This window comes from Cynara cardunculus (genome assembly GCF_001531365.2).
Source record: "Cynara cardunculus var. scolymus isolate 2C chromosome LG 11, CcrdV1, whole genome shotgun sequence".
Lineage (NCBI taxonomy): Eukaryota > Viridiplantae > Streptophyta > Magnoliopsida > Asterales > Asteraceae > Cynara > Cynara cardunculus.
In genome coordinates this window covers 6,513,584-6,541,159 of record NC_037538.1, presented here as the reverse complement: position 1 = coordinate 6,541,159, position 27,576 = coordinate 6,513,584, and the positions used below count along the sequence as shown (strand labels likewise).

The 27,576-nt window shown below is 35.3% G+C and overlaps 2 protein-coding genes across 3 annotated transcripts; both read left to right on the top strand.

The window, feature by feature from the left end:
* Positions 1-2,703: 2,703 nt before the first annotated feature.
* On the top strand, positions 2,704-11,035 carry LOC112521569 (WD repeat-containing protein 3). Of its 2 annotated transcripts, XM_025130502.1 has the most exons (12): positions 2,704-3,061; positions 3,593-3,808; positions 3,918-5,033; positions 6,034-6,156; positions 6,511-6,692; positions 6,776-7,007; positions 7,105-7,314; positions 8,377-8,505; positions 9,344-9,412; positions 9,781-9,903; positions 10,533-10,583; positions 10,667-11,035. In XM_025130502.1, the coding sequence occupies exons 1-12, from the start codon at positions 2,825-2,827 to the stop codon at positions 10,832-10,834; spliced, it is 2,856 nt and encodes a 951-aa protein (XP_024986270.1). In that variant the 5' UTR covers positions 2,704-2,824; the 3' UTR covers positions 10,835-11,035. The 2 variants fall into 2 exon arrangements, 1 of the variants encoding a protein (XP_024986270.1); XR_003070091.1 differs by lacking the exons at positions 9,344-9,412; positions 9,781-9,903; positions 10,533-10,583; positions 10,667-11,035 and adding an exon at positions 7,765-7,900 and having other exon boundaries at positions 8,377-8,464.
* A 2,486-nt stretch (positions 11,036-13,521) lies between these two features.
* On the top strand, positions 13,522-26,325 carry LOC112520853. The gene is made up of 11 exons (XM_025129472.1): positions 13,522-13,898; positions 16,780-17,002; positions 17,676-17,817; positions 19,190-19,278; positions 19,391-19,433; positions 20,075-20,131; positions 20,242-20,335; positions 22,228-23,970; positions 24,068-24,457; positions 25,611-25,705; positions 25,884-26,325. The coding sequence occupies exons 1-11, from the start codon at positions 13,748-13,750 to the stop codon at positions 25,986-25,988; spliced, it is 3,132 nt and encodes a 1,043-aa protein (XP_024985240.1). The 5' UTR covers positions 13,522-13,747; the 3' UTR covers positions 25,989-26,325.
* The last annotated feature ends 1,251 nt before the right edge of the window (positions 26,326-27,576 follow it).

Genomic DNA, 27,576 nt, shown 5'->3' with positions numbered 1-27,576 from the left:
TTTTATGATATCGTCAAACATATATTTTATTCAAAAATAAAAACATCATCGCTTTCTCAAAATCACATAAAGCCATATTATAACATCGACTGAGATAAATAATAAAATGAAATATTAAAAACACGATGTATCTCGCTGCATTGCGCGAGTACGCTTCTAGTATCAAAATATTACGTCATTTTCTTGGACTTTCAACCAACCAATGAAAATCCAGGTTTCTTACTTTCTCAGATAAATTATATCGTTAACTTATATTTATTATACAGATTCAAAATATCTTGTTTGGTGATAAATAATCAACTTTGCAGATGACAAATATTACTTTAACTTAGATTCACCGACATTATTTGAATTAAATCGTTATTTAGTAAATAAATAACATTTAATGATTATGGAATTTATGTTGAGTTTTTTGCACATAGTTGTTATATATGCATAAATGTTTGTTATGAGTAAGCTCCTTGTGACAGTGATTCTTTATTTGAAGCCGAAAAGGGACGGTGATTATTTATTTGAATGCGAAAAGGTTCAAGTTGAGTTGACTTGTCAACATTTTTTAAACATGATAAATAGTCAATGTCATGTGATTGTAAAAACTATGTTATTAAAATAATAATGTATTTTTGATAATAAATCAAATTAAAATGTTGTGAACATTCAGATACCATTTTGGTGACTTTCTACCCATTCAACTTATATGACTCGCATAATTTTAACTGTTTTTTTTAATCGACATGTTAGATATAAATGATACTGCAAGTCGACAATTTTCTAAGTAAACGAATTAAAGTTTCTATATTAACACCACTTCTACGATACTTGGAAAAACTGAAAACATAAAACAATAATTAATGAGAAAAATAACCCTAAAAAGTGTTCCGACAATAAATATTTACAAACCAGTATTATTTCTTCCCTACTATGCACATAAAACTATCAAGATTGCTTGAAATTAATATAAAAAATACCAGTGAAAACAATCCCACATGTCACATTCAATACACGTTTGACTATATTGCAAAAAAAGGTCACAGGTAATATAAATTTCAATATCTTAACTATAAGAAAGGGATGTTGAAGGTTCAACTATGGTTAAAAAAAACTCAAACCAAACCATTTGATTAAGCCCAAATCAAATCAGATCGAATAAATTTATACTGTAATTTTCATATAAGGTTTAAAAAGGTAAGAAACAAGGTTGATGTTGATTCTTTAAACCCAATATAGTTCAAAACAGTCTGACGCGTACCACAATTGAAAAAATGTGAGATGATTTTGCTTAAATATAAGATAGGTCATGGGTTCGATCCCAACCCCTCTTCCCGCTAGCTTCAACCGTTGAGTGAGCCATAGAATGCTCCCTCACATTGCTATCCATGAAGACATTCATATAAGAGCGATTGAAGTTGTCAGCAATCAACTCTGTCCATGTATAAATTTGAAACAAATATAAAGTGTCAAAATGGTGCGAAACAAATATACATACAACCTTTAAATGATTATCTTGAAACCCCTTATGAGTCTTGCACATGTGTACACACACAGCAAATATTTTAGAAGTATTTATAATCTCATAATTGCTTTTAGTTTCAGTACATTTTGAAAATTAACGTATGATAAAAAAACTGTATTTAAATGTAGACCAATTTTATGAAAGTTAAAATCAGTTATAGTCAAAACAAATGTAAAATGAGGTAGTTGGTAACATATGTGATAAAGGGAAATGGGAACATATATAAGAAATGGTTTCTCACTCCAAATCTGTCATGTTATCTTAGAAGGGTGCACTTGGTAGTTTGTACACATGCAAGACTATAACCGGACTCGACGAGACTGGACAAGACTAGACAGAAAAAGTGAGATGGATGGGTGAAAGAACTGTGCAATAATTTACTGTTTTAATTTGACATGAGTGGTTTTAGTAATTTACCAATACTGTGTAATATATCTGAAATAGGTTAAAGAATGTATTTTTATCCAACTCATTTTTATTTTGTCCCAATATAGACTAATAATTGATACATATCGCACCAAACGTAAAATGATAAATTTTTGGTCTGTCATATATCATCTTGTTATTCGTATCAAATGCTCAAAGATTGGGTCGGTTTGAAGGTAAACTTTGCAAGTAGGGGTTTGTAAGACACTGAATGGTCCGAAATCCGAACCCGAACAAGGTGTTTATGTAAATCTTGAATGCCCTGAAATTTGAAAATCCGAAACCCGAGTTTTGGGGGAATAATTGGGTTGGGATATGTATGATTTGTGGCCACCCGACCGGTCCGAATGTATATGTATTTTAAATATGATATAATATATTTATTTATCTAATTATCTTTTTAACATCTTAAATCCTAGTCAGTCGTGCTTTTTTCTATTGTCTAAACCTACTATCGGTTTCAACAATCATCTTAATCGACTGAATGCATCACCAAAATCGATTGAATATATATAAGCTATACCCGAACCCGATCATCTCGAACACGAAGTAATTCAAAATCTAAAACCCAAAATTCGAGGCTTGGTTAATGGTTTCCATGTTTAGATCGGATTTTTGGTTTAGCCATCCGAACCTACCCGACCCGTCTGATGCACACACCTGCAACTGCAAGGGTCGATATTGGAATTGGGCCTAGCCCAGGTTGTGATTTGGGTCCATTTTAATTCGGGTTGAAATATGTCCAAATAGTCAAGAGTCTAATTAGTCAAAATAAGTCAAAGAGATTCGTAAAAACCTAAAGCCGTTAAACCCTAGTAACCCAAAAACCTCCACCGAAACAATCGCACAGAGCACCAGAAGAGGGAACCAGCCAAACGAATCGGAATGGTGAAGTCGTACCTCCGGTATGAGCCGGCGGCGGCGTTCGGAGTGATTGCGTCAGTGGAGTCTAACATCGCATACGACACCTCCGGTAAATATCTACTAGCTCCGGCACTCGAAAAGGTCGGCGTTTGGCATGTCCGTCAAGGCGTCTGCTCCAAAACTCTTACCCCGTCTACGGAATCACGCGGGCCTTCTCTCGCCGTTACCTCAATTGCGGCCGTTCCTTCTTCACCTCTGGTGCTTGCTCTCTCTATATTATTAAAATTTGTACCCGAATGTATAAATTACCATTACGAGAATATGCTGCTTCATCTGTTTGAAAACATAGACTTTGGTAAATTGTTGCTTATGGAGAATAGTTTCATAACTGTATTAAGAATTCTAAATGTTCGGGTTTAAAGGAACCGCCCTTTGACTTACTGTGTGGAATGGACTACCAGTTGATAAAAAAATTGCCAATCAAACTCTCCGAGTATCAGGAAATAAGTTGCATCTCCTGTCTGCAAATGAACTTAATGTGGTGAGGTATAGTTAGCTGATGTGCACCTGTTAAATGGGTATCATAATTCGTAGGATTAGTTGTAATCAAGAGATATTTTGCAAAAAATATGATGTATAGTTTTTTGTGTTGTGAAAGCAAAGTGAATGTAAATTTGATTGGATGGAATATGATTGCAAGAGGTGAGGAGACTTTTGTTTTATCTGGCAATGGAGTCATTCTTTCTATGAAAAACAATCAAGTGAGATTTCTCTTCCTGTCTGTCACAGGTAGCTAGTGGGCATGCCGATGGAAGTATAAGAATTTGGAATTGTGAGAAGGGAAGCTGTGAGACCACGTTGAATGGGCACAAAGGGGCTACGACAGTCCTTAGGTTTAACAAGACAGGATCATTACTTGTATCTGGAAGCAAGGACAATGACATTGTTTTATGGGATGTTATTGGTGAAGTCGGACTTTTCCGTCTCCGTGGTCACCGTGATCAGGTTATTCTTTGTAAATACTGTCAAAGTATTTCCCAACTAATCTTTATGATTCTTTTTCAGTCTGTAATCTAAGTATATGATGTTGCATGGATTTCTTTTCGGGTTGCAGGTTACTGATCTTGCCTTCTTGGATTCTGGTAAAAAACTTGTTAGTGCCTCCAAAGACAAGTTTTTAAGGGTTTGGGATCTTGATACCCAACATTGTACTCAAATAATTGGTGGCCATCACAGTGAAGTTTGGTCCATAGATGTTGATCCTGAGCAGAACTATCTGGTCACTGGATCAGCTGATTCAGAGCTCCGATTTTACACTATTAAGCATGAAATTGTAGATGGTCAATCTGTATCAAAAACTAGTAAAACTAATGCTGAGACTAAAGACTCCAGTGCTGAAAGTAAATGGGAAGTTTTGAAACCTTTTGGTGAAGTTCAACGGCAGAGCAAAGATCGTGTTGCAACAGTCAGATTTAACAAGTCCGGTAACCTTCTTGCCTGTCAAGTTGCAGGGAAGACGGTGGAGATATATCGTGTACTGGATGACGCTGAATCGAAGCGTAAAGCAAAAAGGAGAATTAGTCGTAAGAAGGAGAAGAAATCTTCTAAAATAGTTGATGCCACTGACATTGGAAATGCAGATCATGAAATGAAAGATGAAGGAAACCTACCCATGGTTACAGTCACTGATGTATTTAAGCTTTTGCAGACTGTACGAGCTAACAAGAAGATCTGCTCTATCTCATTCTCCCCCATCACTTCCAAGAATTCACTAGCTACATTAGCATTATCATTGAACAATAATTTGGTGGAGATTTATTCAATAGAGAGCAGTTCAACTACAAAAACCAGTGCTATTGAGCTTCAAGGTCATCGTTCTGATGTAAGAAGTGTTACACTTAGCTCAGACAGCACACTTCTTATGTCAACCAGTCACAATTCTGTGAAGATCTGGAACCCAAGTACTGGTTCTTGTCTTCGCACTATTGATTCAGGATATGGATTGTGTAGTTTGTTTGTTCCCGGTAACAAGTATGCCCTCATTGGTACAAAAGAAGGGAATCTTGAAATTATTGATGTGCGGAGTGGTACTTCTGTTGAAGTAGTGAAAGCTCATACTGGCTCTGTGCAATCAATCGTCCCCACACCAGATGGTGGTGGCTTTGTCACTGGGAGTACGGATCATGATGTTAAGTTTTGGGAGTATGAAACCACTAAAAATCCTGGTCAGGTGTGTATATAATTTCTTTAACGTATTTGTAAATTCTTTTATATTTTTTCAACTTGTCTCTCTTCATGATTATTTTATTTTCAGATGGATTTGTTTTGACTTTCTTAGTGTTTGCTGCTATGCTTTTCTCTTATAAGCCACTCATCCAATATGCATTTATTAAGCTTCTTTCTCCATAGATATTCATACGATTGAGTCGTCGGGTTTCCGAAATAGTTGAGAGAGATCAGGAACTAAGTCCCCTGAATGACTGCTCAATGACAGAGGAATAGATTACTTTTTGCTTTTTGGCTATTTTTAATAAATATAGCAGGTTTTACTTTCATGTGACGTTGTATGGTCAAGTAAGTATTGATTTTGAACATGCAATCTTTTGTGCTTTTCATAACCAACTCACCTGTATAGTGCTTTCATATTAGGGTCCATGTCCATGTTAGTTTGGAAACTTACTCTTTTGTTTTCTCTCTATGATTATAAAACTATGCTGTTAATTGTGGCGCTATAGCGCTGCAATATCGGATATCGGACCTGTGCAAAATATCGGTGGTCAAATAGCGGTGTAAATAGCGCTGCTGCTAATATCGGCTCAATTTACCGCAGTTTGACCGATATTTAGGGTCAAATTGCGGTCCGCAATAGCGCTATGTAGTTTGGTTGTTTTTGGGCTTTATTTTTGAGACTTTGACTTGGGCAGTTGGGTTTTTTTATTTTGATTTGGGCTATGTTTTAATTTTAATTCGTTAACATAACCGTATAACAATTAACAATAACTTTCTTTCTATCATCAACCCAAGTTCCAACTTGGAAGGAAGTCGTAGGTTTTTCGACGTTCGACAGCTTCTTCCGCTCTTGGAAGGAAGTCGCTTATGAACACTTTTCCTACTCCAACTGTATTCTACTACACACACATACATAACAGCTTTGAAGCTGTTTTGTGTGGACTTACATTTGCTGCACAATGGATCCAATCATTTAGTGTCTTGGTTTTTTGGGTTGTCAGGATTCGGTGCAGCTAACAGTGTCTAATATGCGGAACTTATCAATGAACGACGATGTTATAGTGGTTGCTGTAAGCCCTGACGGGAAGCATATTGCAGCCGCTCTATTGGATTGTACTGTCAAGGTCAGGTTTGCTTCTTTGACATTCTTATGTCTGTTTTGAAATATGGTTATTTGCTTATTTATATGTTCACCTTTTTTTTGTTTGTCTTAGTGCAAAGTAGGGTGTTAATTGGATACTCATACTTGGTGTACTCTGATTCATAATTTCTTGTGTTTGAAATCATTTTGATATATTGATGCTTTAATGTACTTTCAAAGTTTTTATTCAAATCCACATGCAAGTTTCAGAGGAACACTTTTTGATAAACTCAACGGTGTACGTACTTGTGGTTAGATCTGCATCATACTTTGTTCTCTGCTTGTAGATCATATTATTTACGTATTAGTTGCTAAATATTACATTAAAAACTTTCAGGTTTTCTACATGGACACTCTTAAATTTTTCCTTACATTGTATGGTCACAAGCTGCCGGTATTGTGTATGGATATGTCATCTGATGGGGATCTTGTTGTGACTGGATCTGCGGATAAAAACTTGAAAATTTGGGGTTTGGACTTCGGTGACTGTCACAAGTCTATATTTGCTCATGCTGATAGGTACGTTTTTGTTATGGAATATTTTCTCATCCCAAAACTCAAAATTTTCAGCAATTTTAGTATGAATTTATTTTTGTTTGCAGTGTTACAGCAGTGAAATTTGTTCGTAACACCCACTACATGTTCAGTGTTGGGAAAGATCGTCTGGTAAAATACTGGGATGCTGATAAATTTGAGTTGCTCCTAACTCTAGAAGGCCATCATGCTGAAGTTTGGTGTGTCTCTATCAGTCATCGTGGTGATTTTCTTGTGACAGGGTCTCATGATAGATCAATTAGACGTTGGGACCGTACGGAGGAACCGTTTTTTCTTGAGGTACATACGTTTTTTTAGCTGGCTTATTCCTTCGTCTACTGTAAGTCAGGTTGGGATTTGCAACTAGATAATGTTACTGTATCTGAATGTATCGCAGGAAGAGAAAGAGAAGAGATTGGAAGAGATGTTTGAGGCTGACCTTGACAACACGTTAGAAAACAGATATCTGCCTCAACAAGAACTTCCAGAGGAGGGTGCTGTAGCTGTAGCAGGAAAGAAGACTCAAGAAACTCTCTCAGCCAGTGACTCAATTATTGAAGCACTAGACATTGCAGGGGAAGAACTGAAACGATTGGCTGAACATGAGGTCTGTATTTTGCTATGTAACACCATTTGTGTTTAGAATATCATTTATATATTTCAGTGCGCATGAAATAAATCAAATGCTGGTCACATACTTATTTCACCAAGCTTTATGTGGCCTCATACTTATTTCACCAAGCTTTATGTGGCCTTAGTGATAACAAATTAGGCCTGCATCAAGTAGGCCTAAAAGACACACAAAGTAACTAAAAGGGAACTGTTTGCCGTTACCTTAGGCGAACCTTTAAATTTTCGGAGAATGCTTTCTAGGAGAACCTCTTGGCGTTGGAATTGCGCCTGCACAACGTATCCAGACTCGAGAACTGATGTCATGACACTAGGCTACCGCTATATGATATTGAGGGAAAACTGAACTCTCGTGCCAAACATTATATGGTTTTTATCTTTCTAAATAGTGTAGCTACTCTCTAAAATGTAGTGCATGCTGTTGCAGGAAGATGGAAAAATAACCATGCTCTTTTTATCATCTGTTTAAGCTGTTCTAAGATGTGCAGTCAAAGCAGATATCTGTTATATATTTGGATAAACATCACTTATCTTCCTTGTGATTGAGCTTATGAAAGTTGAAGGTATTTCATGATGTCTTCATCTGCGTTATGTACATGTAAGGTGGGTGTAATGGGACACTTTACCTTAAGGTCCTTAACAAGGAATAGAGCACATGATTTTTGACTTCCTCTTTCTGCTACACTTACATATTCTGGATGCTTAGCTTGTGCTCTGAGAAATGTTTAGATTTCCCAGTTTGTCACATAGCAAGTATAACTTCTTAATATTTGCTAAGGAGTTTGTGAAAAAAGAATCTTGTATCCAAAATTAGGGGCTAGCCTTTTTAATTGCATCTACATTTGGAATAATTTCACAAGCCTGTCATATACTTTCTAGCGTCAAATTGCCTAGTCATCAGCTGGAGTTTTGAGAAGTTCTTTGGAATATAAAGATTTTAGATCATTCCAGGATAACTCTGTTTACGCTTTCAACTACGTTACAACTTGGCTTATTTCATTGTAATGCATTTAATTACTTGATGTTTTGCAAATCTCAGGAGGAAACGAGAAGGGGAAAGGGTGCAGAGTTTCGGCCCAATATTATTATGCTTGGGCTCTCTCTGTCTGATTATATTCTTCGTGCAGTCTCAAAAGTTCATACCAATGACCTAGAGCAGACATTACTTGTAAGTGAACTATTTAGTGGTATATACAAATCAATATTGCTCTGTGTTCTACATATGGAAGCTTCAGTTTTATGTTGATAAGAAATAAGGGATTCTATGTGTGCATTATATAAATTTGTGAATTATGATGATCTAGAGCATAAATAATAAAGCACATGAAGCTATCATCTAGAACACATTGGGCAGCCAGGCAGGCTAAAACTGAACCCAAAAGAAGTTTTGAACCTGTGGAATGGTGGAACCCGATAACATATGTGAATAGGCGAGTTCCATGGGGATCTGGGATATGTTTGGCATCTTCGTATACTCCAGGACATGACAACTTTTTCCTTGCCTGGGACTACGATATGCAAAAATGCATTATCAATGAAAAGAGAAGAAGCTGTGGTAAGCATAGATAGGAAGAATGTATCAATGAGTTAAAAAGCTATTTTTTGAAAGGCAGCAGTTATAAATGAAGTTGGTTATTTTTGGTCTTCAACATTTGCTCTACAAATCTGGTTTCCTTTGAAGCAAAGTGGCAAAGATGTTAGTTTCTACAGTTTTCATACATCCACATGCAATTATGTTTTTTCATGTATTGTAGGACAATGGTATGATATTTTTTAGACTGTCCATACTTGTATGCTACGACTTTTGCCTGATTTATCCGACATGTCATTAGTAGTTTGTTATACTCTAGTATGGAGCATGTATGTGATCATACTTACAATTTGGCTCATGTTTACATTGTTGGAAGGTCTTAAAAGTTAAACCTCCAATTGAAGTGCAATTATTTTACAAATGATAGTCCTTTTCATTTCGGAGTCCCATGAATGGTTATATCTTATCCTTGCAGGCTCTACCCTTCTCAGACGCATTGAAGCTCTTATCATACTTAAAAGATTGGTCCTTGAATCCAGATAAGGTCAGACTTTGTTCTTTGGAAGGCATCCCAAACTGTTAGAATGTTTATGCGAGTCTCTTGTGTTTGAATTTGTTAAAAGACTTAAATGTAGCATTTATATATGAACCTAAAAGATGACCCACCTTTAACTTATTCTCACACCAGTCGTCAACCTCACTGTGTTTTCTTATTATGTTTAAGACTTAACAGTTTTGTTGGTATTTATCATTGCAAATATAACTCACTTCAGAAGCCACGTTCAAGTTGACACAAAATGTTTCACAGTTGCTTTTCTGAACATCACTTCTGATCAACGTATTTCAAGTTACATGCTAATATGCTATCATCGTCCTTTTTGACTGTTGTTGTTACTTTAAATCAACCTGCAGGTTGAGCTGGTTTGCAGGATAGCCACAGTGTTGTTGCAACTGCATCATAATCAGCTAGTTGCTACCACAAGTACCAGGCCTCTTTTGGCTCTTCTCAGAAACATACTTCATGCTAGAGTTAAGGTACAAGAAACCAAAATTCTGATGAAATGGAACTCTTGTTTTATTGCCCAATTTTAAGCATGATTTTTTGTTTCTTGACCTTTATATGTATTAATCTTGAGTTGGATGTATCTAAGAAGCAGGGGTGTCCACCCCTTGTAAAGATGCTTTGCTAGGGCTTTGGGTCAGGGGAGGGTGTGGTTTAGGCAATGTTTGACAACCACAATCCTTATCTTTTGAGCTTATCGAAAAATCCCCGTTTAATGACGACTTGAAACGCTACTTCAAGTAGCGTTCCTATAAGCTTCAAGTCTTTTTCCACTTTTTCTAATTTTGCCAGCTATAATTATGCAATTAATAGTTCATCATGTCCTTTTAGGTTATTTTACATTGTCATCTTGCATATCAACTATCTAGCTTATCGACTAACTTTTCCAAAAATGATTGGTTTATATCAATTAACTTATTAGCCAACAACTGGTTTTTCAGCTAATTATTTTGATCTTATTTTTGATAAAATTTGAGATGAAAATCAACAATTTGTTCATAAATTAAGGTTAAAATTCCAAAGTGCGATTTATGGTTTTTTGGGATCATTGAACTCTGGTATCCCTAAATTAGGATATGAATGAAATTTGAATCCTTTTCAGGAATGCAAGGATACTCTTGGATTCAATCTGGCAGCCATGGATCATGTCAAGGTCTGTTTCTTTGCCCAAAACAATGTGGGAAATTATGTTTAACTTATCAGTTGATCCAAAATTGTAAACTATTGTAATTCCAGCAATTGATGGCTTCAAAATCTGATGCACCCTTCCGAGATGCAAAGAACAAATTACTAGAAATACGGTCCCAACAGTCAAAACGTGTTGAAGCAAGGGCAGACACAAAGGGCGAAAGGAGGAAGAAGAAAAAGCAAAAGCAAAAGGACGATGGACACGTGTGGTCTTGATTTGCAGCCATGGACTCACGATCAAATGGTCAATCTTCATGATCAATGCCAACATTCGTCTTCATCTTAGTCGTGGCACGTAAGCGTGACACAAATGTGTAAATTTTTATTCAATTATATTCATAATTTTGGTGATATTATTGGATTACAGAATATTATTATGTTGCTCCAAATTTTGTAGTTGGAGATGAGGTCTTGATGGTTATTTCGTGACGTAGTCTGTTAACAGGATGCTTTCTATAACCATGCATAAAAGCTTGGCTATTTGTGCAATACGGATAAAAATGTCCCATTAAGACGTCAGCTTTTTATTTAATTCATGGTCACATTTTTTTGGATTGTGTTAGGGGCCGTTTACCAAATACTTACCCAGTAAGTGTTTACGGGTAAAATTTAACATTATTGTTTACTTACCGGATAAGATTTATAGTCTAACAAAACGACATGTAATAATTTACCCAGTAAGTATTTACCGTGGTAAAAGCCTTCACTTACGAGGTAAGACTTTTGATCCTTGTCTCGCTCTTGGTCGTGATCATTTTCATTTGGTGAGGTAATGCGACTTGGTAAGCGTTTACTAGATAAACGTTTTGTAAATGCCATATGATTATGTGATTGATGAGACGTGAGAATTTAGGTTAAGAGATTTTGATTGGTGCAGTGAACCTTTTTTTTAAGGTTAAAATATACAATATATTTTGTTTTTAAATTAAAATCAAAGGAAGTTGGTGGCCAAATTTGAAGTTATCAGTTTATGTAAAAAATATTGAGTGAGAAAACAAATTGTTTTAATACTACAAATTGTTGTTATTATTAATATTAAATGGGTACTCGTACAATGAAACGAGATACATCTTGATTTTAATGTTTCGTTTTATTTATTTCTTTGTCTCAGCCGATGTTATAATATAGTTTTATGTGGTTTTGAAAAAACGATAATGTTTTTATTTTTGAATAAAATATAAATATGAAGATATCATAAAAAATTGAAAAAAAATATTTGTATTAGTATCAAACTAACTATTTAAAATTTCTCTTTTTTTGTATTTCTTTAATTCATTTTTTTTGTTTAACAATATAATTTTTTATAAAGATAATAATTAAATATTTTGTTAGAAGTCAATCACTTACCTTATTGTATTTTAGATTTTTTATATTTAAAATGAGATATTTATTCTCTATTTAATTATGTTTATCTGCAATTAGTTACATGAATTCAAACATGAAGTTTTAATAAGGTGTACTTACGCACAATTTACTTGGAATCTTGAATTTTACGTAATATGCATCAATAAACAGTACTTCATGCATGAAAAATGATTTTTAAGAGTTTTTGTCAAATGTTTTATAATATAATATAGATTATGAAAATATGTGATATTATGTTAGATTATATTTCAAAAAAAAATCTTTCAAAATAATCGTAGAGTAATAAACATAGACTCTGATATCATGTGAGAATATGTGGAATCTATTTTGATTGCTTTTTAAAATAATTATTTAGAAGATAAATCAGGTTCTAAATAATAAATATTGAGAAGAAATGATCAAAGTCTAGTTAATGTAAGATTTTGACAAATAATTATGTATGACCTAATATAATTGTTTTAGAGTTGTAATTGAACCCAATGCGGGAAGTGGGATGATTTTCAGACATTGGCCGTCACAAGAAGCAACCAACTAGTTCTAATACCAACGGCAATGAAAAATGAGTATACTTTTGTCTCGTTAAAGCTTTACGTTTTCAGAAGACTTATTTACGATAACAAGTATTTATAATCGACAACAACATATAACCTTTACGTTTTTTTTTAATCATAACAAGTGTTTATGTACGTTTCCATGTTTACGTTTTCGCACTTTTTTTTTTTTCCCTCTAGTTACTAAGATGTTTGACGAATACGAAAATTTGACAAGTGTTTCACATTTAATATTTGTCCTATTAATATATAAATATGTTTCTATATACATTTTCTATTTTATCGATTTTAACCCTGATATATTTTTCTACTTTAAATAAACCATGTTTCTCCTGCACAATCAAACAAAGCAAAATAAAAAATGTTAAAAACAAGTAGCAATTTTTCTCACTTGGCACCTACAAACACCATAAAAGCGAATAACGAACACGTCTACGACTCTCTCAAACTTCTTAACATGTTTAATCTACGTATCTTTCCATATTTGATATGTTTTCACACTACTCATATGCCGTTTTTAGAAATATTAATCGAGCTATCATTAACCTCCACTCACATTCAAAAAATTGAACCGTAATACTGCCAATATACCAATCACTTAAATCATTTATTACTTTCACCACCACCTTCGTTCATTCGTTAACCATAACTGTGATGATGCTTCGAAGATTAAACGGAAGAATCGACATCCAAAAAAAACGTCATGATGAATTTGAAGAACATACAACCAAGTCAACTGAAAAAGATCTACATGATGTTACTATACTAAGAAATATAATAATCGTAATATAACTTTATATAATATAATATTACAAGACACACTGAATTACCTTAACAAAATAATGTGATATGTATACTATCAAATTCTTGAATCATGAAGGAGGGTTCGTACCGAGTCTGGATAAGACAGATATTTTATAAACTACAAAGACAAAAAAAAGAAGTAAAAAATAAAAAAGAATGATTTGGGTTCCATAATGAAGATTGGGAATATTGCATTTGATGATTGCACAGAAAAGAATTTTGTGTAGAATCTTGTGCGAAGGAGGGTCAGAGTGATCTCCAATGCGACCCATTCAAGATTCCCTAATCCAATTTTTGCGTTGTCAATTGGTACATATGTACATGCTTCTTCACAAATAACCATCAAACTCTACATAGGGTTTCATTTCTCTATCTGTGTCTCTCTCGCTGTCGCAACTTTGTGCTACAAATGGCAATGGAGGTGAAAGTGTATTGCAGAAGGAGAAAGAGGGAAAAAACCCAGCAAATTGATCACATACCCAAGTGTTTTCAGCTTCCTAGAAGCGTTTCTGCATCCAAACCTCGGACTGATTTCTCTCTTCCCATCTGCTCCTCCAAAGGTGTTGTTCAACTGTTGCTTTTTTTTTTCTCTCCAAAATTTGACCTTGTCTATAGGAATTTGTGACTTGTGATTTGATATATGGAGTATTTGTTTTGATTTATGTATGAATTGGCTTAATCGATCAGTGCAAACCTTGCAAAAGGTTTGTGGTATTTCTGCCTATTTGTTAGGATTAGGGTTTTTTGAATCTGTTTAGATATCTTTGTTAATGCTTATATGAAATTGAACCGGTTGCAATTTAAGTTTTGCTTATGAATTACTATCTCTTCACTAAAATTTGTGAACTTTAGGTAGTTTGCATGATTGTTAGTTTTTTAGGGCAAAATTGATGAAAAAAGCCACCTGAAGGTTCCTTCGGTTGATTGGTAGGGCCTTGGTACTCAACCTCCCCTCTTGCTCTATATAAAGAGGCTACTTCCGTGACTTGAACATGAAATTTTGGTCAAATAGGGCTATAGGAGTAACCTTACTAGTTTCCCCAATGGCCACCCATTAGAGCAGACTCGATGCTTGTGATAAACAATGTATGTTGATCTATATATGAATGTTGAATCAATTGGAGTTTCTAGTTTATGATTGATCTGATGATGATAAAGACATGAAAGAAGACTCTAAAAAAGGGCATGGGCATTTTATCTGCTTATATCAAGTATTATTGGATGAAAATGTAGATGATTTTGTTTCGTATCTGTTCATTACTCTTATTGGTACTTCATTTGAAATATATTATTTAGTTTTGTGAACTCTGCCGTTGTTGTTATCCCAAGAACTTGTCTTTTGAAAGGCAGAGATGGAGATAACCCTTGAAGGTTTGAGGTGTTGGTGTTATGAACTCCTTTTTTCTAATTATAGAGATCAAACAAAATTATTTGTGAGGATACCGCAAGAAAATTAGATGTGGACCCTAAGTTCAGAATCAAGTTCGCCACAAATTTCAAGGATAAACAATAGCAGTATGGGATTTGTGCTTAGCTTGGATGGTATCCGATAAGTTGGTAACCTCTAAGATGATAATACCTTGAATGTGTGGATTCTCCCTTCCTCTTTTGCCTTTTTCAAGAAACTAATACGCTGAAGAAAGTTAATTATATAGTGGAAGAAGAAGAAAATAAAAAAAAGCCAATAGAACACAGTAGTAGGGATAGGGCGGGAAGGAGATGTTGAATGACCAAATGAGAGGGGGAGATTGCTGAGAGAAAATCGAGGAGCCAAAGAATCTATTGGAGAAGGAAAAAAAAGATAGAGGTTGGAGGAACAACTAGAAGTAAGAAAAAGATCAAAAAAGGAAAAAAAATCGACGTCGAATAATTTAGAGAAGATGGGCTATTACAAGTGATGCTTCCCCAAGTAACAGTACCATTATTAATACCTACCACTGCAAAGGATCGAGTAATGAAGATCACTTTAGGGATTTCCCCCCCTTACATCAGGTAGTCTTGACCTACAAACATCTTAAATGTGTTATGAGGTATTTAATTGCTGTGAAAAAAAAGCCCCATACGATTGTCAAAGTTGAATGTCTTATGATCTTAATGAAAGGTGTAAGCTTTTTGGCCAACTACAAGATGCCATTATCACCCCTGAACTCGTGTTGGTCGCTTTGAATCTTTGAGCCACATCACATTTTGAAGTTTCTTATTGAGAAAGAAGGGTAGTGTTGGGAGGGCATGGAGACAAAATCTTGTGAGGATCTATATAAAAGTAAATAGTACCATATTGGTAAGTTCTAAGTTATTGATATTTGGGAAAGCATTTTCTATGCCTAGTTAAAATCTACTTTCGAAATCTAGAAGCTTATATATTACTCGCATCATCCTAGAAAAAGCAAAATTTTATAATTTTCTTCTTTCTTCCAAAAAGAGTCCTAGTTCAGAGTTTAAGATTGAGATAGATTTGATGTTGCAGGTTTAACCTTCTTTTTTCAGAGATTGGTAAATAGTTATTTTTTATTTTCTTTAATCATGCGAACTTGCCCAAAACTATCTTCGAGTTCCTTCCAGAATTTAAATTGATCTCTACTTGGATTTATGATTCCATATATGAATTAATTTGCGACATCTAATGCTTATGTAAACCGACAGTAAACAACCGTAACTTTGCTTCCATAACTTTGTTTCAGAATATGCTAAAAGTAATATTAAGAAGGTCAAAATCTGCAAAATGAATAAACAGATGATTTTTGTTTATTATAACAACATAAGTTACCAAAATTGTGCAAGCTTCGTGTTGTGCCATATCTTTCTTGCCAATTTTGAACCCTCTTGGAACTCAGTGATGCCGGTGCTTCTCTTTATTGTATTTCTTTCTTGATAAAGTTGCTTTTTCTTACCCAAGTAGTTATTGTACGTTATAGTCACGTCCCCGCAGGTATAAGGACCAATGGAAGAAAGTATGGGATCTTATCTAGCCATTTTGTGTATTTGGTTGCTTTTCATCTATTGGGGCTTTTCAGTTTTGGTGGGTGGGTGTTCATTTATTACTTTGGCAACTTGTGTTTCCACATCCGCTAAAGGAGGATGGTGGGTGTTAACCTAATTTGATTTTAATAAAGTGTTCTCTGTTGCTGTTAGTTATTCTTTGTATAAAATAGTCTAACTTACGAGAGATATGTTGGGATTAATATATATCAGAGTCATGTTTCCGTAATTTTACATTTAGTCATGTATTTTGTTTCTTGTTTTGGTTACAGTAGCTGTTCATTTAGAAAGCGATGTATTAGAAAGGATGTATAGCTGATGATTTTTTTTTATTTATGCTTGTGGTATGTATGCTGGCCATATTAGGGGGAGGTTGTATCTTGACAGAAGACTTTCTAAAACTCTTGTTTTATCTTCCATTTACTGTTCTCTTTATGCATCTTCTGCTCTTTTATGTAACAGACAGAGAACTGGAGCTGCGCATCAGCAAAGAGATCCAATCAAGTGTCATTGTGGAGAGTTCGGATATGTCAAATGACAAAATAAGGCATACTGATGACCTGTCTTCTACTAGATCCACTGAGCCTGAAAGTAGAAGGCAAGAAACGCTGACGAATGGCATGGAACTAACAGTCACAGATAAATCGTTCGGGAAAAATGCACAAATTCAACCTTGCAGTAACAGGTTTAGCGCATTCATGTTTGTATCATGCTGTTCTGTTTTTGCATATAGAACATAAGAACAGTTTTCTTATAGCAATCACCTTATTAGTGGACGTGGGTGGGACTGTCAATTCCATGCTCATGTCTATGTTGCTGTAAGCACAAATGTTGCTTTAGCCTCCTTCTCCGGTTGCATTTGATGCTATATTTTCTGTCTTTTGGGTGCTTTTGATGCTCGGGACAGGACAAAACAAAAACTTCTTGTCCTCCCATGTTTCGTGTGACAATAGACTGGGACAAGACAGGGATCTAGCGTGACAAAAATGTTCTTTTTTGTCCCACCAAAATAGGTAGAAGAAAAATAAGGGAGATGGAACAAGATGGGTAAATTACTAAACTGCCCATGTCAAATTAAAGCGCTGAAACCTTCCACAATTCTTTTACCCGCCTACTTCACTCTTGCCCTGTTGCCCATCCTGTCCCGTCCTGTCCTGCCTTTTATGTGGATGATTAACGCCATTCACCCATATCCATCTACTAATCTCAAGGATATTATGCTTTGCTTAAGTGTGCCAAAGAACTTGTTATGGAATTTTCTTATTCATATAGAGATGTATTTTTACTTCTCTCTGGTATTCTTGTATTTATGATTTCTCAACTACTGTTTTTGTTTTCTATTTTTTGTGTGAAAATAGAAATGGTGAAGATAGAGATGATACTGCTACGGTATTGGAGTTCACTCCTAATAGATCACTACTGACGGAAAACAGTGAAATATGTGCAACTCCTGGAAGTGTTGTCTGGGCTAAAACAGGACAATGTTGGTGGCCTGCAGAAGTAAGTAACGAGATATGCATAAATTTTCTTTCACTGTGTGGAACCTTGTACAGGCCAATTTTTTTCCCCATTGCAATATTTTGAAACACTCTACTTGAAATCACCTTTTTTTTTGTTAAGTTTTATACATGACATAAATGTATAGCATTTGGCATGGAAAATATTGCTATGCCATCTCTTAGGTTGGATTTATCTCAAATTCCGTTAAAAAATATGACCTATTTATCCCTCTTCCTCTCTAGGAAACTAGTGAAGGATGTATACTTCTTTTACAATATACTTAACTAGCATCATCTTCATCAAAAGAATGTGATTGTTGTGGACACAAAACATTCAGTTGAAAATATCAACCAAATTTGCCTGATGTAGAAGGAATGAAGAAAGCTGCATGAGTAGATATAGAACCTATAGATAGGTCGGGAAATCCAACCAATCTTGCTTCAGTGCTTGTACATCTGAAGTCGGAACCTTTGGAACATCCTGCCACCCCAGGTTGCAAAAAGCCGACTTTGAGGTTTCAAAACTTATCCTCAATATGAGCTCTTAGGATGTATAAGTTTACCCCTTGAGGAGTAGATTGGTGCATGTCGTTTGTTTCAAGTGGTGTTGGTTTGTGTCAATCTGCCGGTTGGCAATCACAATCTTATTCAGAGTTGGAATTAAGGAAATTCTTTTGCAGGGCCTTCCTCTTTTTGTACTTGCAAAGCGCAAACATTAATAACCTATTTCTCAATTTACGTTCCATGCAAAAGGGGTGTATCACAATGATTGCTTCATATTTTAACGTATTTTGCAATCTACAATGATTGCTTATACTTTCTGTCTATCCCTGAGGCAATGTGGAAAATCATCGACATGTTTTCTCAGAGCATCCCGCTGAGATGTGATACCTGCGGCCAGTAGCTTGGAAGATCTTCCTTGCAAGCAAATTTTTATCATGGGTTATAAGAATTCAAGCTTTTGCAGGAAAGAAACTGTTGTTTACCTGATAGAAAGGAATCAATTATTAGCAGCTATGTGAGTTACAATCATTTCATTTCATGATACTCTGAGTTTGACGGATAACTTGCCTAATCAGGCCAAGTAAATGGAGTTTGCATTATCTAGGGTTGTGTGTGCATGAATCTGACTATATGTGAAGTGTTATTTCTCTATGGACATCCTTGGTTTTCCGATAATTTTTTAATAATCCCACCCTCACTTATGATATTTACATATACATATCAAAGCATGAATAATAAACATGCATAAGCTCATAAATATAATAACACAGATACACACAAACATACATATACATGCACACAGCTTGTGTGCATGGAGAACAACTTTAGGAAGTGTCTTCAATGATCTCTTTTTTGCATCTTGTTTCCAGATTTTGGGAGAGAGATCAAGTAAATCTCAATCTAGCACTGTTGGCTTTAAAAGGCATCTTTTAGTGCAGTACTTTGGTAAGAATGGCAGGTAATGGATACTCAATATATATATTCTTTTACTTTTTTGTGTATGTAAAGATTCTTTAAGATCTGTTCCTGTTTAATTATATAATCTAAAGTATCTTTGTCTCATTTTTCAGTGCTTGGGTTGATCCAGCTACAGATCTTTCGCCATTTGAGGAAGTGAGTATAAATTCTCTACTCTAGAGGCCTGCGTTAGCCCTGCTACATAAGTATTGCCATCTTCAGTCTTCTTTGTATTCATGCTTCAGCAAAGTCAGCCAGTTTGGCTTCTTGGATCATAATGGGATAGGGCCTATGCTATTGCATATATATTTAATTTATAAGCAATTTTGCCTCTTTTGCGACCTCGAAGGTCATAATTCATATTACACCTACAGTCTCTTTGCAAAATGTTGGTCTACCCTATGGGGGTAGAGGTCAGGTCTGTGTACATCTCACCCCTCCCAGACCCTGCTTTCAAGCGGGGTGTACCGGGTTTTCTCGGTTTGGTCTCTTTGCAAAATGAATTTTCTCCCCAACCAAGGCCATGGTGCACCCTGATCGCCCAAATCTTGCCCAGTTTATATGTCATCCAATGGTAGAAATGAAGCACTCTGATTCCAATCACTCGTTACCTTATTGTTTAGAAGGGGTGGTAGGTGCCCAAAGTCTTTGCAATTGTCCACATCAATTATGTTTAACTACTTCATTCCCCACAAATATGCAATCATTTTCATTTACTCATTGAGCACATATAAGTTTGTTGCTCCAATTGTGAACTCCTAAGATTCGTTATGAAGATTCTCTTATTGTATGTGTAGTGTTTCGAAGAAAGGAGTTGTAACCAGGCCAAAGAGTTTCAAATTGCTTTGAAACAAGTAATGAGAACCTTGCCTGATACTTTAATTTGGTTTTATCCTTTTCACGATTATTTAATTCCTGGAAACTTAAAGTTGCCATATCCTTTTCAATTTTGTTGTGATTGCAGGCATTGCACTATAAGGAGCATCCTAGATCATGTAAGGAGTCATCTGGTTCTCTTGATGGACATGATCATTTAAATCACCATGACCAGTTACCTGGTATGTACTAGTGAATTATAGAGATCGTTGTAGGATATTATCGAAAATGACTTGTGATATATCTATGGCATGCTTGCATATATCTCATCAAAGCCATTTTATGATAGAATCTAATTGTGTGTAGTAAACCACAAGGGTGGTGCCTGATTGGTTTGAACTTGGGCTCCAAAGGTCAAAACTGCCTGGAGGTCCCAGGTTAAAATCCAAGGAGGAATAAAAATCCCCTTGTAGCTACGGAGGTTCAAATGCGGTGACTCCGGGCTACCCACAAAGCAGGTGGTCGCCCTGGGATTAGTCGACTCGTATAGCGGGTTGGATATCTAGGTTAATAAAAAAAATTGTGTGTAGTAAACATTGCCTTCCCAGTTATTCTGGTCTAACTATCAAGTCCTGATTTACGATGTCATCATAAAGAGAAGTAAAAACAAAGCATGACATGGCTCATATGATTCTCATAAGAATTCTACTTTTCAAGAACTCTTGACGTTCTATCCAAGATGAGATTTAAGGAACCCATGAGCCATTTTTCAAATGCTAGGTTAGTGAACCAATGACAAAGTATTAGGCATGCATAAAAAACTGAATTTAAAGCAATGTTTGTTAGATATGGAGCCTTGGCAAAGCCATCTTGAGTGAATTTGAAGCAACTTCTATTATTGATTTATTTCTAGTAGGCATAGAGCCTGAATTAGGCTGTAAACAGGTCTGCTATAGTTAACATGACAATTTTTGTTATCTTATCCGTTTATTTTCTGATTTTCTTCTTGTAATAGGGGGAGTCTTCCTTGTGTGAATGTACTACAAAAAAACCAAACCAAAAGAGGTGAGATGTATGTAGACCTTTACTCTCAAAGAGTAGTGTGGTTGTTTCCGTGAAGACCTTTGGCTTGTGAGAAATATGCGAAATAGGTAAGAGTGTTTCCCCAAAGAAATAAAGCAAAAAGTGAGGGGAAAAAGAACCTGAAACAAGAAATAATATAACACGAAAATCGAGTTAGAAATAAACAACATATAAGCAAAAGTGGGTACAAGCATTGTTCTAAAAATCGTTTAAGGACTGAACCTTGAGGCGAGGCGGCACAAAAACGTTCTTGAGGGGGCACCTCTTACTGCGTTGATGAGTCATACGCCTTGTATACCTGAGGCGGTGAGGCAGCATAGAGGCATATGCCTCCAGTTTTGCTAACTGTATCTTTGTTTATCTTTTTTAAACATTCACATATTTATTCAATAGAAGACCAAAGTCAAATCGTAAAGTAGCTTATAACAAAACAATGGCTTCGTCTTCTCTCTCTCAATAGTGAATCACGAATCACGTTCTCCTCACATGATTGACCTTGTTTCTCTCTCCCTACTCATGCTTCTCAAAGCCCATCTTCTATACTTGTTGGCTGCATTCCGAAGCTTGTGGTTGTTGCGTAAAAAGCTGTAATTGCTGCATTCCAACTGTTATGTATAGATATTAGTTTTCTTTTTTTTTCTTTAAACTTGCTTGTAGTATATATATATATGTATATATATATATATAATTAACTGTCTAGTATGTATTTTTTGTGTATATATAAGTATATTTTGTTATTACAGTCCAACTTAATACATTAATGGGTATATTCTTTATTTTTTGTGCATGTATATAAGTATATTCTGTGAGTAGTAGTTGTGTACGTATACAAGTATATTCTGTAATTTTTATATATATTTGACTCTAAATAATTTTTTGGATGTATATAAGTATATTCTGTAACTTTTATATATATAGTAGTGGTATGTATATTTTTGTGTACGTATATTTTTGTATAACAGTAAGTATATTCTTAGGATATATTATTGTATATTTATTGGTTAGTATATCTCTAAGTTGCTTTATTTTTTCTTGTGTTTGCCTTTTTAAGCCGAAACGATGAATAGCACCGGACCAAAAATGGGATCACGAAAGGATCCTTCGTGGAAGTATGGTGTAGAAATTGAAGTGTCAGGAGAAGGTGGGAAAAAAGGTTACAAGTATATTCGATGCAACTTTTGTAGCAAGGTCATTAAAGGGGGAGTGAAGAGAATGAAAGAGCATCTTGCATGCACACATAAGGATGTTGCGCCATGTCCAAACGTACCCTCAGAAGTAAAAAATGAGATTAACCAATACTTGAAGAACTTCCAAAATACAAAATTTGCTTATCAACGTAATTTTGAGGAGACGATAGAGAGTGGAGCCTACTTTGTCGGTGGTCGTGGCGATAGTGTAAGTGGAATTTTGTTGGAGGACATTAATTCTTGTCCTAGTGGTAGTGATAGAGGAGTTAAAGGACCGATAGATAGGTCTGTGGAGAACAAGGGAGACGATACTAATGCTAAAGAGATGCCAACAAGTGCCAAGGAGCATCGTAATCAAGTTTGTTCGGATATTGGGCGATTCTTCTTTGAGAATGGGATTCCAATCAATTGTGCAACAAGCCCATCATATTTCAACATGTTGCGTTCGGTTGGAAATTATGGACGAGGATTGAAAGCACCGACGATGCATGAGATGAGTAATTGGATCTTAAAGAAAGAGGTAAAGACAACATCCGAGATTGTTGATGAAATAAAAGCAACATGGAACAAGACTGGGGTTTCTTTGTTATTGGATGGTTGGTCAGGCATGAGAAATAGAAGCCTAATCAATTGTTTAGTCAACAATCAATATGGAACTGTCTTCTTGAGAACCATTGATGCATCTGATTATGTGAAAGATGCACAAAAGTTATTCGAATTGATTGATGGTGTTATAGAAGAGATTGGAGAAAATATTGTGATCCAAGTTGTTACTGATAATACAAGTGTGTATAAAGCGGCTGGAAATTTGTTGATGGAGAAGAGGAAGAGTTTGTATTGGACTCCTTGTGCGGCTCGTTCTATAGATTTGATGCTTGAGAAAATCGGAGAATTGCCACAACAGAAGAATGCTTTGCTTAAAGCGAAAAAAGTAAGCAATCTCATCCATAATCATCGATGGCTATTGAGTTTAACAAAAAAGTTTACAAAGAAAGATCTTCTCCGACCAACTGCTAGAAAATTCACTACATCTTTTTTGACTCTTGAAAACATGTATAAGTTGAAACAACCATTACAAATGATGTTTGCTTCAAATGAATGGGATAGTTGTGCATGGGCAAAGAAACCTGAAGGGAAGGCGGTGAAGAAGATTGTAATGGATGAACGCACGTTTTGGCCTAGTGTGGTCTATTCCATTAAAACCACAAATCCCCTTGTGCATGTTTTGAGGCTAGTTGATGGTGAGACTCCTGCAATGGGGTTTATTTACGGGGCTATGGATGAGGCAAAAGAGAAGATAGCCAAGAACTTGGATGGAGATGTGTCTTCTTACAAGGAGATTTGGGATATAATTGATACAAAGTGGGAGTGTCAGTTGCATCACGACTTGCATGCAACTGCATATTACTTGAATCCACGATTTAGATGGAGTCCCAATGTTTCAGAGCATGTAGAGATTAAATATGGATTGTACCGTTGCATGGAGAGACTCATCAATGATGACACGATGTTTACAAAGATTGATAACCAACTTAATGTATACACACGCAAACAAGGATTGTTTGGATTCCGAAATGCTTTGTCAAGTTACCAATCACGTCCACCTGGTAAATACTCGAACTTTCATCTCTTTTTTCATTATATAATATAAGTAAAATAAAGTATTCACTAGTTTATTTTCTTTTGCCATTAATATATATATAGTTATATGGTGGGATAACTTTGGAGATGAGACGCCGGAGCTAAAAGCATTTGCAATAAGGATTCTTGGTCTTACTTGTTCGATAGCAGTGTGTGAACGTAATTGGAATAAGTTCAATCAAATGCACACAAAAAGAAGAAATTGCCTAAGCATGGACAAGATGAATAGCTTGTTGTACATTATGTACAACAAAAAGTTGAAGCATAGATTTTTGAAGAAACAGTCATTAAAAGAGGAAGATGATCCTTTGATTATTGATGAGGTGTCTTCAGATGATGAGTGGATTGCAAACCCAAATGATGAAGAAGATGTCAATAGCGAAGTTGTATCAATTGAAGCTGGAAATGGAGTTGAGGATGCATGCCCAAGTTCATCATCAAGAAAGAGGAAAGGTAATCAAATGAATTTGGAAGACGAAGATGATAGCGATTACATGATGGTGGAGCTATGAAATTTGATCATATTTTTTGAACTTAAGACTTGTGGAATCAATGAATTTACATGTTTATGACTTATAGTAATTTTATAACTTTAATAGTTTGATATTGGATTATGTTTTGCATGTAATGAATTATAATGTTATTCATTTTCTGCCTTGGGCGTATGCCTCGTCTCGTGTTTCCATACTTTAAAACCTTGCTTACAAGAAAACCTAGCCAACTTAAGAAACTGCACCCCTACCCTAACATAGGACCTACCTCAATCTAACTCTCCGACTCCCATCTATGCTAGCTACAAAACCCCACCCCTAGTCTGATACCCTAATCTTGCTTCTCCAAAAGATGCCTATCAGAGGTCAATCTCCTTGGAATTGCCTAAGGTTGTCATGTCTAACCTCAACTGCTCATCCCATGTCCTCCTCGACCTACCCCTTCTCCTTGCCACCTCAACCGTCACAAGTTCTACCATCTCATCAGGGATGTCAACTGTTTCCTATGAACATTTCCAAACCACCATAATCTTCCCTCTCTCAACTTATCAGTGATGTGTGCAACTCCCAACGCGGCTCAAAAAACCTTGTTTGGTATCCTGTCAGACTAAGTCCGGCAATAGGTCCATTTACATCTGCAAGTTCCAGCTTCCTCTCATGGGTCGTCTTGGTTTCCCAACATTCCGACCCATGAAACATAGCTGGTATACCCTGTGAATGTGCTACCAATCTTCGAATTAGGCAGGTTGTTGACCCATAACACTACTGGTTATACATATCTTGTTTTCTGCAATTATTATCATGTGTAAATACTGATCGTACCAATTTCCTTTTAACCTGCCTGGTACATGTTTTGTTCAATCTGATAGTTTGGTTTTCCTTAAAGATGTACTTTTTGTATGTATTGTGTTATATTACATATACTTTTCTAGTTAAACATATGTTATTTACTTCTTGTTTGCTATATATTATAACTAAAACCAAACCAAACCACACCAAACCGACCCAATATATTTCATGTTCTATTTCCTTCCATTTTACGATGTTGATGTCATTAAGTGATCATATTGTTTCCAAACATCATATATTAACTATTCCATTTTGTGCACATTCAGAAAGGGAAAACTCGTCAAGTTCAAGCCGAGCAGGAACTGACTGCACAGGAAGAGTGAGGAGCAAGCGTGAAAGAAAACGGAAAGTCCATTTTGATGTAAGTTAATGGGCTGCTCCATATATTGTTTTTCTTCTAGATCTCTCAGTTTAAGGTTTGCATATGTCCTACCCCTAGAGCCTACCTCTGTCAGGGACTTACTGGGCTAGTTTGGTTCTATTTGGTTTTCTAGATCTTTCGGTATAAATCCAGTTGGCCATTTTTTATGGTTATGCAGGAGGTGAGCTGTCCATTATATACATCGAGGAAAGTTCGTCGATTCAAAATCATGCGGTCTCTTGGACTTGCTGCGCCAGTCGGATCTCCCTTCAACACCCCATGAGTTCCAAGATCCGACCGCCAACAATTACGACCGATCCTTTCCAAACTCAAGCGTTTAGTTCCTTAAGTCGAGAATAGGAATAAGCTTCTTATCTGAGTTATGATGAAAACAAGTATAGAAAACGTGGAGTATGTATAGTTCTGCATTTCTACTCCACCAATTTGAGTGAAAGAACCCATATTGAAGATGAGATGATGAATTCATATAGGAAATTAGGCTGAAACTGTTTATAATCTATATATATGAGGAATCAGAATTTGGTGCTTCCCCAATGTGTTCAAAGGAACATAATGACATTGATTGAAGCATGGTTATATGCCAATATGTAGTTTTATAGTTTGTATTGAGTATTGACTCGGAGTGTTGTTTACTTGTGGTTTAATGGTATGAAAAGCTTATTTTTCTGGCATGAATCCACGTGATCGGTCTCAACGGTCCTGTCAAATTTTGTCAGCTTTTGTATTTTTGATGGACCCTTTTGCATAAAAAATGTTTCATAGGTTAGATATGTAAAGAACCTCTCAACTCTCCCCCTCTTAATGATTAAGCTAGTTTATTCCTAAAATATCCTTTGCCCCATTCATTATATAAAAAAAAAAGCAATCCATATGGGTGGTTTAATCTATATAGGTCTTAATTAGAAGAAAAGAAGTGAACAACCCACGTTTTGTTAGCAATGTTTCAAAATCCCGGTGGTTTACGGATATGTAAAGTTAGCTAACAAACGGGTTATATGGTCGAATGTAGTTGGACTACTATTAAACAGTCGTGTTTAAAAATGGATCTGATTTTTTTTTTCAAGTGGTGGCATTGTAGCACATAGTGAAACAAAATGGCGGTAGGATCATAAGTTTTTTTTTCCTACCAAGATAAAACGATTTAAGATTGGATCTTTTCTGGAACAAATATTCTCCGAGGCTTGAACTTTTTTCGGTTTGATCGAGTTTTAAGGTTTGAGCCCAAACTTCTTGTGACGAGGCTTTAGATTTAGACTTTTTTATATATCTTTAAGGGTCAATATTATATGACATTGTCTTGGTTCATGGTTTTAGATCGGTTTTTAATCAAAGAAAAAATTAAAGGACTTTTTTCCTTTATAAACAATTTATGATAATAATAAAGAATAATTTCTAATAAAAAATAGTCAAGTTTAGTTAATTATATAGAAGTATTAGAACAAATAAATTAGTTTTCAATATTGATTAAGAAAAACAAATAAATAATCTAAAACTCAAATGTAAATCTTAATTGGATAAGTTCTTGAAGAAGTAGGGTTTAAATCAAACTAGCACAATAAGTTATAAATTCGTAAGAATCTGTTAAAATTTGTATGATTTTTTCTTCATTAAATGCCATAATTTTAAGATATATATATATATATATATATACATATATTTGTTTCATAATGTAATAGTTTTACATTGTAAAGCTTATCCCGTGTATTTTTCGTTTCACCCAAAAAAAAGTTTCACATTAATTTTTTTTTCAGTATATGTACACAGACCTATATGAAATAATAGCTAAAATCTTGACCTTTCGATATGTCTAATCATATATGATTATAAACATTTTGTTAGAAGGTGAGGAG

Excerpts from the sequence above, each read along its gene's own strand:
- LOC112521569 (XM_025130502.1), top strand. The coding sequence starts at position 2,825 with ATGGTGAAGTCGTACCTCCGGTATGAGCCGGCGGCGGCGTTCGGAGTG. Across the intron at positions 6,157-6,510 it reads TATTGGATTGTACTGTCAAG|GTTTTCTACATGGACACTCT; the intron begins GTCAGGTTTGCT and ends AAAAACTTTCAG. Across the intron at positions 9,413-9,780 it reads GGTCCTTGAATCCAGATAAG|GTTGAGCTGGTTTGCAGGAT; the intron begins GTCAGACTTTGT and ends ATCAACCTGCAG.
- LOC112520853 (XM_025129472.1), top strand. The coding sequence starts at position 13,748 with ATGGCAATGGAGGTGAAAGTGTATTGCAGAAGGAGAAAGAGGGAAAAA. Across the intron at positions 20,132-20,241 it reads TTCAAATTGCTTTGAAACAA|GCATTGCACTATAAGGAGCA; the intron begins GTAATGAGAACC and ends TTGTGATTGCAG. Across the intron at positions 24,458-25,610 it reads ATCATCAAGAAAGAGGAAAG|AAAGGGAAAACTCGTCAAGT; the intron begins GTAATCAAATGA and ends GTGCACATTCAG.